Raw genomic sequence first — 12,506 nt, 5'->3', positions numbered from 1 at the left:
AACCCTAAGTTAATTTAAACAAACAACAAACGAATCAATGAATTCATGATCTAGGGTTATGTTCTTTGAAATTGGGTTCTGGTTATGTATGTTTATATACTTTTGCAAAGGATATTGAACACAGACTGAAGCACCAGCCTGATGGCTGGTGTGTTTTTTGTTGAACCATTAAACCGGCCCAGGTCGCGGGTTCGAACCCCCTGGACCTGATTTTTCTTTTTTATTTTATTTTGTTTAAATCTTTGTTTTATTCTTATTATAAACATAATATAATATTAAATAAACCTTGTTTTAACGAAACCGAACCTCGTAAGTATTATTTTGGCCGGGGTTTCGTGTCATAGGTTTTTATCTATAAATGTATATATTATATATTTTGTATCTATATATATTTGTGCATAACATATACACATAAACATACACGTATATACATATAATACTATAAAACAAATATTATTTTATTTCTTTATTTATTCATTTATTTATAGTACTAAACCGATTTAGTTCAAAGGTCCGAATAAATTCTCCCAATGTTTTATATATATATATATATATATGTGTGTGTGAATTTGTTTTTAATTAATGTTTCATTTAAACATATATATAATGTTATTAAATTACTTGAAAACATAAATATGGATAAAATATATATTGCTTACCAAATAATAGTATTAACACAAATAATAATAATAATAATAATAATAATCATAATCATAATAATAATAATCTTAAGTAAAGTAACAATAAATAAGGCATCTAAACCCTAAACGACACCCATTTATCAAACCGATTAAATCGCAATAATGACTAATAATATCTCATCGAATCTCAAATCGTTATTGGCTCTTTTTCTCATTTATTAATATTATCGTTAAACAATTAGACCGCATAAAAACATTCCTCCTATAGTAGCTGTTAATACGAATAAGAGAAACTCTGTTATAGCCATTTCTGTACATTCAATGTACTCTACGGATAGAGGAATACGTAGAGTTGAACATAGTAAAATTAGAAATTGAAAGATTTCGTTGAAATTGTTCGTTTGGAAGCATCTTTGTTGACGTATCTTGAAGGATTGAACATGTTCATCCTCACTTTTTATAATATCTCATCGAATCTCAAATCTCATCCTCATTCACATCCCCCTTTTTACCGTTTTATATTTTGGGGGCGTTATGCGTTAATCATTTTCACTACAATTCCACTATTTGCGTTATATGATGTTGCTCAATTAGTTATACGTGTAATGTGACTATGTGTTTATTTTATGTTTTGATGGTTGGAATCTCATCCTCATCATCATCCTCGTCCTCATCCTCATTAGTAAGATCATACGCCGTCGGAGTAGCTCGTTATCCATGGGATTCGAGTGAAAAGACAACTTTTATATTATTGTTATGCTAGTTGTAGTATTTCATATTATCGCAAGGAATTGTCATTTTTATATTATATGTATTCAAAAACCGTGATTACTTGCTCAACTTTATGTTGACAAACTATGTATTTTCCCGTATGGCCCAGGTAGCTATATTGGATGAAGCAAGAGGTTTAAAGAGTAGATTCGACCTTAGGATGCATGATGATGAACTTATTTAAATTATTTTAATTGTAACGTTTACATTTCTTGTGAGACAATGTTTGTGCTTTGCGTATTTGAGATTATATGAAATAAATAATTTAGATATTAACATGTGAATTTACTTAGTGTCTTTTGAGCTATGATACAATTATGTCGCGCCCCGGCATATTCCGCCGTAGGTTGAGGTGTGACACTTTTTACAAATTTGCATAACATAAGGAGTCGTCGAATGCGACCGAGCGGGAGCGATGATCTTCTAGTCTACAAATTCAAATGCAATGAATGGAAAACCGAAGTGTTCATCAAGTACAGAACGGTAAAAACGTGGGACGATGACGACTTGTGGCAAATACTCAAGTCGTGCTCCAAATGGGTCGAGTTGATTGCACGGGACATTGATTGTGGCTCAATGTCAAAGCGTACGAAAACTACTTTGTCCGGTGCATATGTCTCATCTATTAGTTCGGATGCTCATTTAGGGATCGACCTAAATGTGTCCGGGCAAGAAGATCAACCGCAAGTCCTACGTCGACCACCCGGAAGGGACTAGGGAAAAAGATCAACCACAAGTACCGAGATTGATTCGAAATTTGTCGAAGATGTACACAAAATATCGACTAGTATCGAGGTGGCGACCGGCGTGGAACTTTCAAAAGATAGATTTAGAAAGTTAGACTTTCTTACCAAGGACTTTAGCAACCTCGACCCATGCTCCGAGCGGTATTCGAACAAGAAGAAGCGCATGTTCTTGAGGAAATCAAAGCAGATGAAGAACGAAGGCGAAGAGCAGGAGGCGGCGGAGATCGGGAATAAATTAGTATTTTTATTCTTAAATTTGTAATTTTTTTTATATTTTTTGGATGTTTATTTTTTTTAATTTGTATTTTTTATGTTACTAGGATGTTTAATGTTTTTTTTATTATATAAATTAGTTTTTTTACTTATATTATTATGTTATATTAAGAAAAATAAAAAATCTGAAAATTCGCTAAAGCCACCGTTTACCTAGACCACAACAGGCTCAAGCGACTTCAGCAGTAGCTTCAGCGAGTGTCCAGTCAGCAATGCATAGCACAATATTATTCAATGAATTCAGAGCCAGCTTTAGCGACAAATTTTATGTCAATAAATAAAATACACAAATTTTTTTGTAATAAAATTTAGAGTTAAGTGTCATTTTAGTACCTGTGGTTTGTCCAATTACCCAACTTTAGTACCGATTTTGAATTTATTGCAAACAACTACTTCACTTTTCTAAAACTTGCCATTTTCATACTTTTTTCTAACCCTGTCTAACTTTGTCTAATAAGTTAGGGGTAATATGGCAATTTCGTTATTTTATTTATATTTTCCTTTTCTTTTAAAAATCTTCCCCTTTTAATTCTTTCAAAACCCTAATCCCCTTTAATCCAGATTGAAGCTTAAACCAACATTGAAGCTCAAGCTATGATGTCATGCCACCATCAACTACTACTAACCACCGTAGGTCATCACCATCACCGGTAACAACCATCTTTGACCTCCACCATCGCCGGTGTCCACCATCTCCGGTCTACCCACGATCACACACTCTCTCTCTCCACCAGATCTAGCCGACAACCACCGCATGGTCATTAAAAACTCTAATCTAATTCTAGAAACTGGATAAGGTGTCGGAATCGACAACTCTTGGGGTCGTTTTCTCCTCGGAAAACCTATAACTATATTGGTGGTGGTGGTGGTGCCAAACAAAGAGAAAGATGATTGTAATCCTCCATCTCGCCGGAGACTATGGTGGAGGTGGCCGACGGTCCATGGTGGTGACGAGGATGGAGGTGGCCGGTGGTTCATGGTGGTGACGAGGGGTTTGAGATGACATGTTTTTTTCTATTCTTTTCATGTTTTTTTTCCTATTCTTTTCATGTTTTAAAAATAAAAAGTTAAAAGTGTGGCATACAAGATTTGAGTACAGGGGTTAGAAAAAAAAAGTAAGATGATCAAAAGAGAATTTAGGGTTTTAATTTTTTAAAGGAATGTAAAGAGGAAAGGCAATTTAAAAGAAAAGGAAAAACTAAATAAAATAATGAAGTTACCAAATTATCCCTCACTTAATGGACAAAGTTAGACGAAGTTAGAAAAAAACACTAAAATGGTAAGTTTGAAAAAAGTGAGGTAGCTATTTGTATGCAATAAATTCAAAATTGGTACTAAAGTTGTATGATTGGACAAACTATATTTACACTAAAATGACGCTTAAACTCAGGGGCTGTTTGGGATTCCTTATTTTCACCTCCTTATAACTTATAAGAAGAAGTCATAAGTTATAAAAGTGTAACTTATCAGCATTTTCTCTCACATAATAAGGAAATCCAAACACTTTTTTTTAACTTATCATAAGTTATAAGTTATAAGGAGGTAAAATAAGGATTCCCAAACAGCCCCTTACTCTAAAAATTTATTAAGGGCATTTAAATATTTCTCCTTCCTAAACTTTGAAATTACATATTTCATCTTTAAAGAGTATTTTACATTAAAAACTTGTATTTTGGAGAAATATATAATTTCAAGACAGAATTACAAATTTTGTCCTTTAAAATAAGACGAATTACGGTTCGTGTCCTTTTCTAAGTTTCCTTGCAGGCGGTGTACTTTAAACTTTTTTTTCCTACAAGTTATGTCCTTTACGCTAACTGGGTTAGAAAAACTCTGTTAAATCCCATCACGTGAGAAGCATGTGAGGGTAGTTTTGTCTTTTTGCCTACCTTGCAACAACTTCTTCTTCTTCTTCTTCTTCTGTTTCTGTAAAAGGGTGAGCGAGGTTGTTGAAGGCAAAAAAAATCCTGTTAACAAAGATCCAATATGAATTGCATTTGTAAATAATAACCAGACATACGAGAACTGAGGACCAATATAATCAAATCGAGCTCCTACGCGAGTGAAATCATTAACAATTAAAAGGTCAAAAATACAAAATCCCTTGCAATGAAGAACCCTAATCAACAATACATCAAAAAAGCAAATTCCCTAAACAACTTTGAGGTCTGAAACTGAAGCTTAAATTGTAGTTGCAACCATATTACAGTTCAATTTTCCAAATAATTGAATACCCCCAAATCCTACCTAAACTAAGCCCTAAAATCATAGCATACACAAATTACAACATCGATGAGTATGATAGTAAGAGTAAAGAACCACCTGAGAATTGAAGTAGAGTGACTAATTGATGGTCGACGAATTGGATTATGATGAAGGTGAAACCCTAGTTTGCTAAAATGAGCTGGGACTGGGCGTGCACTATAGCAGAGAGAGACGATTGCGATTGCCATTTTCGGTTTTTCTTTTTGTTTTTCTCCTCTCCAGACTGGTTTTATTTTATTATATGTTCAGTGGAGGGTGATGGTGTGTTGAAGATGGGGTTCGGTGTCGTGGCGTTGTTAGGAAATGACCGGAAAAGGGTGAGCGAGGTTGTTGCCCAACTGTTGCCGGGTTTCTGTTTGGAAACCCTAGGTGACGGTGGTTGGTAGCGGCGGTGTTCTGGTGGCCGTGAAAACCCCAATAAGCTTAACTTGGCGGAGAGGTGGTGCTTGATGCGACGGTGGCGAACGGTTAGGGATGGTGGTGCTAGATTCGATGGTGGCAGGTGGTTAAGGTTGGGTGATGGTTGAGGAAGGGTGATAGCAGGTGATGGTGTTAGTGAAGGTACAGAAGAAGAAGAAGAAGTTGTTGTTGCAGGGTAGGCAAAAAGACAAAACTACCCTCACATGCTTCTCACGTGATGGGATTTAACAGAGTTTTTCTAACCCAGTTAGCGTAAAGGACATAACTTGTAGGAAAAAAAAGTTTAAAGTACACCGCCTGCAAGGAAACTTAGAAAAGGACACGAACCGTAATTCGTTTTATTTTAAAGGACAAAATTTGTAATTCTGTCTAATTTCAATAAATGGGAAATCAGTTATTAAAATCCATCTATCTCTGCTGTTTAAGCCAAAACCCTAAACCCCCAAATGAAATGAAAACAAAGATGGCGGTTCTCTCTCAACTCCGGCGACTCCTTCTCAAACCACCGTCGGCATACGGCGGCGCCAGAACATTAACCTCACCACACCACTACCTTCACACCGAAACAGCATTCATTAAACCTGAAGACAAGAAGAAGAAAGATAAAACGCAAGGCAAGTGGCTAACCTTGCCGCCGTTCAATGCCACTGTTAATGGCGCTTCGCTGGGGAAACATATTGCCGGAAAACGGCAGCCAACGGTTAACGGAGATGAAACGGCTATCAAATGGGTGATGCGGTGTTGCCCGCAGCTCCCGAGGTCCCTCGTGCAAAAGCTCTTTCGATTGCGACAGGTATTACATTCCGATAAAGGAATTGGAATTGGAAATGGAATGTTTTTTTTGAAAAATTCATAATGTGATTCGGGTCGGAACAGGTTACGGGTCGGCTACGGTTTTGGGTAAGAACTGGATTCGGGTTTGGGCTAGTTTTGAGTCGGGACAGGGAGCTCGAACTCGTGTTGGCCCGAAACCCATTCGTACTTAGTTTTCGTGTAGTGTTTATACATGTGCTGTTTTATCTTACTTTGCGATGTGTTATGATCAAATTCAAAACAATGTACAACTCAGTTTTCTTAAAGATCGGTATAATGCACAATTTAAAGGTGAATTAGGTATTAGTACAACGATCTCAAACTCACGGTTTCAGAAGTGAGATGGGGTCAATGGTGTTGGGTTTCATCGCCATAAATGCATGAAATTTAACCCATTTTTAGGATATCATTACTTTTAGTACAACTACAGCGAGACCCATAACTGTATGAAATTTGGGATCATTCGTTTACTAACGCATGTCGCATGTTCGTCCAAGTAGTTACAGAGTTATATTTGTGCTTTACAACCTTATTTTAAAATTTTGCGCATAATGCGTGATTCGGTGAAGAAAGCGCATAACTGCAGTTGACACGCTGCGTTTCCTCGTGATGTTGCATTGCGATTCATCAGTATTTGAATAACCAAAAAATATGTGGATAATTGTGAATAAAGTACTATTTTGCCTCCTTAAACTATTTACTCATTGCGTTAGCTATTGCACAATAAGCATTAAAAGTTGTCTCTTAAAATTAAGATGGCCTTGCTTGGTGCATCATAATATAGTAACTATAGATATGTAGTTACGCTGACACCTGACATTCAAAATTACAATAGCAGTGAGTTTGATATATATATAATTATATGAATTGAAAACGGTGCTCGATGTTTTTTAACTTTGAACAATGAAGAGTGCCTTTAAAGCATCCACTAGAAGCATGTGGGCTGCTTTAAGGACCTACGTGGGTGGTTTCGTCTACGACGTGTTGAATTTAAATAATCATTTAATGCAACGTTAGATGGTTTATTGCAGGTTCGTCGCAAACCTTATGAAAGTTCTAACTCTGTTGATGTTCATGCTTCAGAAAGCCAAGTTAAAAGGGTAATTAAATAAAATTTATATATAATTAATTGTATATCAACTGGTTACTGGTTAGTCATTTGCAATAATCTTTTGTCAGGTGTCTGCAAAAGATTCAATGAGATATGGTGATACAGTTTATCTTCCAATCACAGTACAAACATTTCCAACCGAGAAAACTGAGTGCCTTTGCACCGAAGAAGAATTAAAGTTTCTTCATGATCTCGAGTTGTACAAGGTTTTCTTTAAATCAATTTTCCTTTTTTTTTTTTTCTTATTTCATTTATATTAACTTGATAGGTGATTGTAATTTGTGTTCTTTTGTTTTTTACTCTTTAGGACTCAGCAATTATTGTCATCAATAAACCTACGGGAATGCCTGTTCAGGTTAGCTATTCACATTTTGATTATTTCTTCTTTATATACAGCAAGTTCTTTTATGTTCAAACGAATGAACAGGTACAAAAGCTTTTGTTCATTTAGTTAGAAACTAAACCCTGTTTCAAGTTTCTGGTTTATTAATCCAATCTCTACAAACAGCATGCATCTAAATATCTAACCAATCAACATATATCATTAAAGATTTTAGATAACACAAACAATAAACAAACTTTTTAGTATATTATATAAAAATTAAAATAGCACCAACTGAAAGATTGTCAATATTTTATAGTTTACACACGAATTTGCATCATGATTAAAGCAAGGCAACCACATAATCGTTAATAAAAAGCATGCATCTTCAAGTAATTAATATTAAAAAACATGAGAATCGATCATTTCTGTTACTAATCTATTGAGTGTTGACCATTCTGCTACGTGAACTCTGTTAACTGTATTCTTGGCTTCTTTCTTTGTGATATTGCATAACCCGAGTATTGATCATTGTAATATTGGAGTTACTATGGTAATCCGATTGATTTTAGGCAAGTTGTTTAATTGGGTTAAGTGATATATCAAAAACAAATCAAATAAAATAAATTAGCAACTAACGACTAATTTCCTAAAAAAAGGCCTGTAGTCAAGACTCAAAGGAGTCGGTTAAGGGGCGCTTCGCTTAAAAATACTCCTAGGCGCAGAGGCGCTGTGCTTTTGATTACTATGGTTAAATAAATGAACACGTGTCTAATTGACTGATTTGTTCATTTATATTCATGAATGTTCGTTTATATATGTTCATGCATGTTCATTTGTTTAAATTTGTTTATGTTTGCTAACGTTTGTATATGTTCGTTCATGTTTGTTTGTTTACGTTTGTTCAAGTTCACTAGTTTACGTCCACTAGTATATTCATTTAAAATTTCTTGGCCCACTACAACTTAGTGTAGTTTTAATAACTTTTTCAGCCCATTGTTTTCACATTGCTTTAACTACCTTTAGCTCACTTGTATTCATTCATTTACGTACATGAACTGTTTGTTTATACTGTTAATGAATGAACATAACCAAACACGGACATTTTCGTTTTCTCAACGAACGAACACTAACAAGAATACCCCATTCATTTAATTGTTCATGCCCGATCATCTGCTCGGTTAAAGTTAAACGAATGAACATAGACATGCTCCGTTTGTAGTCGTTCTATTCTTTTACAAATGTTGATTTTAGTATTATATTTCAGGGTGGTATTGGAATAAAGAGAAGTTTAGATGAATTAGCCGCAACTTATTTGAAACATGAATTATCCGAACCACCAAGGCTGGTAAGTTCTTTCCCCAGTTTACCCCTCATCTTTATGTCACTTTGACCATGTTGACTTTAGGTGCACAGGCTTGATAGGGATAGCAGCGGTATTCTTGTCTTGGGTAGAACGCAACTCAGTGCTACTGTTTTGCATTCGGTTTTTCGTGAGAAAACTGTCGGTGCTTCCAATATTGTTGTGAGTAAGAGTTTTCATATTTTGAATATAATTTATTTTTTATTGTTAATTGAGTTCTTTTTCTATTTAAAATAATAGGATTTAAAGAGTGAAAAAAGATTTTTGCAAAGAAAGTATTGGGCACTTGTAATCGGGTCACCCAGGCGTCCACAAGGTCTAATTTCAGTTCCTTTGGGAAAGGTTAGTATTAATAAATTAACAAAAACAGGTAACAATAATATTTCTTTATTTTTATTTTCCTTATTTTTTGTGTAATACTTATTTTTCTTGTAAAGGTGGTAATGGATGACAGGCGATCAGAACGGATTACAGTTGTTGAGAATGTTTCAACAACAGCATCCCAACATGCCATAACAGAATACCGAGTTCTAGATTCTTCTATTCATGGTTTGTACTTTGTTCTTGACTCTTCTAGGGGGTGTAAACGAGTCAGGCTCAGCTCACTTTTTGTTTGTTAATTATTAAATTATTATATTTATATACAATTGTAACTGATTTTGTATATAGACACACACACACACATATACATACATACTTTCTTGTATATGTTTAATATTATTTGAGGTAGTTTGTCATTTATCTTATTAATTTTATGATTACATATATGTAATCCCAAGTTTACATGTGTAATAACCAATTTACATGTGTGTAATCATAAAGTTACATATAAAAATGCTAAGACTACCCGTAAATTGTATTTAATATATAAAATAAATAAATAGATCTTAAGAGTTCTTAAAGTTTATAAATTATTTGGAAATTTTTAAACGATCCTAATCCGTACTATATATTTATATAATCATATATTTAATATATTATATTAATTACCCGTTTAGGTTTGCGAGCCTAGTCAAGCTCCATATGTGAAGCTGGGGCACGAGCTCGGTATATAAACGTGCCCTGATCGAACTTGTTTCAGCTCGGCGCATTTCTAGCTTTTAGTGAGCCAAACTTATTATTTATACTTTATACTTTATGAATTATGTTAAATTATTGCAGGTCTCACATGGTTAGAGCTTTCTCCACTCACTGGTAGAAAACACCAGGTATTCATCAATATTCACTCAATTTCTCGGGTCAAATCTAGCTGTTTGACTTTAACTTTTGACTTGCTTTTATCTTGTACGTACTAATAATACTAATACTCTCTATGCAAAAGCTCCGCGTTCATTGTGCCGAGGTATTGGGAACACCGATAGTTGGAGACTACAAATACGGGTGGCAAGCACACAAAAAATGGAACCGGGCCCACCTATTATCAACCGACTTTGATGATAAAGTTGAAGCCGGTAACAAGACTTCACTTCCATTCGGTCTTAACTTAGAGAGCGGGAGTATCATCGCTAAAGAGCCTAATCTTCATTTGCATTGTAAGAAAATGGTTTTGCCCGATGTGTCATCTGCTATAAAGCAGGCTCGTGTTTCGTCTTGGGATTATGATTTTAGAGACATCAAAAGTTTGAAATTTGATGCTCCATTGCCAGCTCACATGCAAAGAAGTTGGGATATTCTGTGCTCATAATTTGCAATATTTATGCAAATACATATTCCATCTGATTATGAAGTATAGAATTAACTTGGGGACTTCTTACTCCAGCTGTTCCAAGAATGTCCGCTAGTTGAACCGCGTCCAGTAGACTCTCTGAAATTCGGTTTTCAGAGAAAGGTTTGGGTTGAGCTGAGGTTTAAAGGAACATAGCCCACAAGCCCAACTTGTTTTGTTGAATCTAAAACATGAGTGTAGTGTAAATGCTCTCAAGATTAAGGATAGATGGTTTATTTATCTTCTATTGTATTGTTACTGAATATTACAGTTTTGGCAATAATGAATTCTTGTCAAAATTTTGTGATGAGAATTGAGTTTTAATAAAAAGAATTCAGACTTTTGATTTATTAGGATCAAGTTCCCTATTGCTTTATTACAAGTTTACAAAGATGCATTAGCGTTATGTTTTAAATATGCAATGTTTCTAAAACATTTTAAGTAATCATAAATTTGAATTTCCTCAATTCTTCTATATATTATATAAAAATTACATTTTGTAAGAATAGGGTGTTACCATTCAACCTATCCCGAATGAAATGCTCAACATGGTAAATAAACATATTTTCTTGCATGTTTAAAATTAGTCTTTCAAAACGTGAAAAATAAAACTATGGGTTGGAGAAAAGTTGTAAATTTTCAGGACAGGATTACAAATTTTGTCCTTTAAAAAAAGCCAAATTACGGTTCGTGTCCTTTTTTTAGTTTCCTTGCAGGCGGTGTACTTTAAACTTTTTTTTCTACACGTTATGTCCTTTACGCTAACTGGGTTAGAAAAACTCAGTTAAATGCCCTCACGTGAGGCGCATGTGAGGGCATTTTTGTCTTTTCGTCTACCCTGCAACTTCTTCTTCCTCTTTCTTCTTCATTTTTGCAGAGATCTCTCTCTTTCTCCCCCCCCCCCTCTCTCTCTCTGTTTAAACCTTTAAGTGATTTTGTTGCGTAGCAGCGGCTCCTCGCTGTCGGCTCAGGCGTCGAAGTCTGCGGCTTATCAGTTTCACGGCGCGCTGGCGCTTGCACACCACCCGTTTGAAGAAGGGTTTTCACAAATGTTGGGGTTTCATCATCACCAGCAGCACCACGACCAACACCCACATCAAAACCCTAATAATAATATTCTCACCGCCGACCAGATCGCCGACGCAATTTCCACTGGCGGCGGTGATTCAACCGATTACATGAGAAAACGGTACCGAGAAGATTTATTCAAAGACGAAAGTAATCAAACCGAAACAACCGTCGGAGCATCGTCATCCTCACCGTCAAACAAACAGTTAAAAACCCAGCAAGAAGCCGGTCCTTCCTCCGGCAATAATATTCTCCGGCACAATATGATGCCGACAGCCGCCATGTGGGCGGTCGCTCCTGCCGCCGCCACCGCCGGAGCCGGAGGTGGCAACACGTTATGGATGCTACCAGTTTCCACCAGTAGTAACCACCACACGACACCGGAGTCTCAGCCGATGTGGCCGTTTCCGGCAGCCGATGGTGGAAACACGATACAAGCGCCACTACATTTTCTCCCGAGAATTAATCTTCCAGGGGCAAATTTGGAATTTCAGCAGAATTCGAGGAGTAATCCACTACAACTCGGGTCTATGATAATGAACCAACACCCTCAGCAGCAGCCATCTCAACATTTGGGACTGGGAATGAGTGAGGGTTTGATTGTGGTGAATGCAATTTGGTAGGTTTGATGGAAAAAGATTCAAGAGAGATTGTATAGAAGGATAGATTGATTTGTGCTTAGTATTATAATTTTATAAATTTGGTTTGTTAATTAAGTCCAATCAAGTGAGGGGGGAAATATCTAGAAATGTAATTGACAGATCTCTGCAAAAATGAAGATTAAAGAGGAAGAAGAAGTTGCAGGGTAGACGAAAAGACAAAAATGCCCTCACATGCGCCTCACGTGAGGGCATTTAACTGAGTTTTTCTAACCCAGTTAGCGTAAAGGACATAACGTGTAGAAAAAAAAAGTTTAAAGTACACCGCCTGCAAGGAAACTAAAAAAAGGACACGAACCGTAATTTGGCTTTTTTTAAAGGACAAAATTTGTAATTCTGTCAATTTTCA

At 35.8% G+C, this 12,506-nt stretch overlaps 2 protein-coding genes across 2 annotated transcripts; both read left to right on the top strand.

Moving 5' to 3' along the window:
• Positions 1-5,579: 5,579 nt before the first annotated feature.
• On the top strand, positions 5,580-10,513 carry LOC143624579 (RNA pseudouridine synthase 4, mitochondrial-like). The gene is made up of 10 exons (XM_077095180.1): positions 5,580-5,909; positions 6,961-7,029; positions 7,109-7,246; positions 7,348-7,395; positions 8,630-8,710; positions 8,771-8,884; positions 8,966-9,067; positions 9,163-9,274; positions 9,887-9,933; positions 10,047-10,513. The coding sequence occupies exons 1-10, from the start codon at positions 5,580-5,582 to the stop codon at positions 10,407-10,409; spliced, it is 1,404 nt and encodes a 467-aa protein (XP_076951295.1). The 3' UTR covers positions 10,410-10,513.
• A 530-nt stretch (positions 10,514-11,043) lies between these two features.
• Positions 11,044-12,121, top strand: LOC143624633 (uncharacterized). The gene is made up of 2 exons (XM_077095212.1): positions 11,044-11,047; positions 11,361-12,121. Exons 1-2 carry the CDS (start codon positions 11,044-11,046, stop codon positions 12,119-12,121), a joined length of 765 nt encoding a protein of 254 aa, XP_076951327.1.
• Positions 12,122-12,506: the final 385 nt, after the last annotated feature.

The sequence above is a fragment of the Bidens hawaiensis genome, unplaced genomic scaffold (genome assembly GCF_021521415.1).
Source record: "Bidens hawaiensis isolate Kalapana, Puna unplaced genomic scaffold, B.hawaiensis_p1.1 tig00003902_1, whole genome shotgun sequence".
NCBI lineage: Eukaryota > Viridiplantae > Streptophyta > Magnoliopsida > Asterales > Asteraceae > Bidens > Bidens hawaiensis.
This window is presented reverse-complemented; position numbering and strand designations above follow the sequence as displayed.

Coding starts and splice junctions, on each gene's coding strand:
- LOC143624579 (XM_077095180.1), top strand. CDS start 5,580: ATGGCGGTTCTCTCTCAACTCCGGCGACTCCTTCTCAAACCACCGTCG. Junction 5,910..6,960: donor AGCTCTTTCGATTGCGACAG/GTATTACATTCC, acceptor GGTTTATTGCAG/GTTCGTCGCAAACCTTATGA. Junction 9,068..9,162: donor TTTCAGTTCCTTTGGGAAAG/GTTAGTATTAAT, acceptor TTTCTTGTAAAG/GTGGTAATGGATGACAGGCG.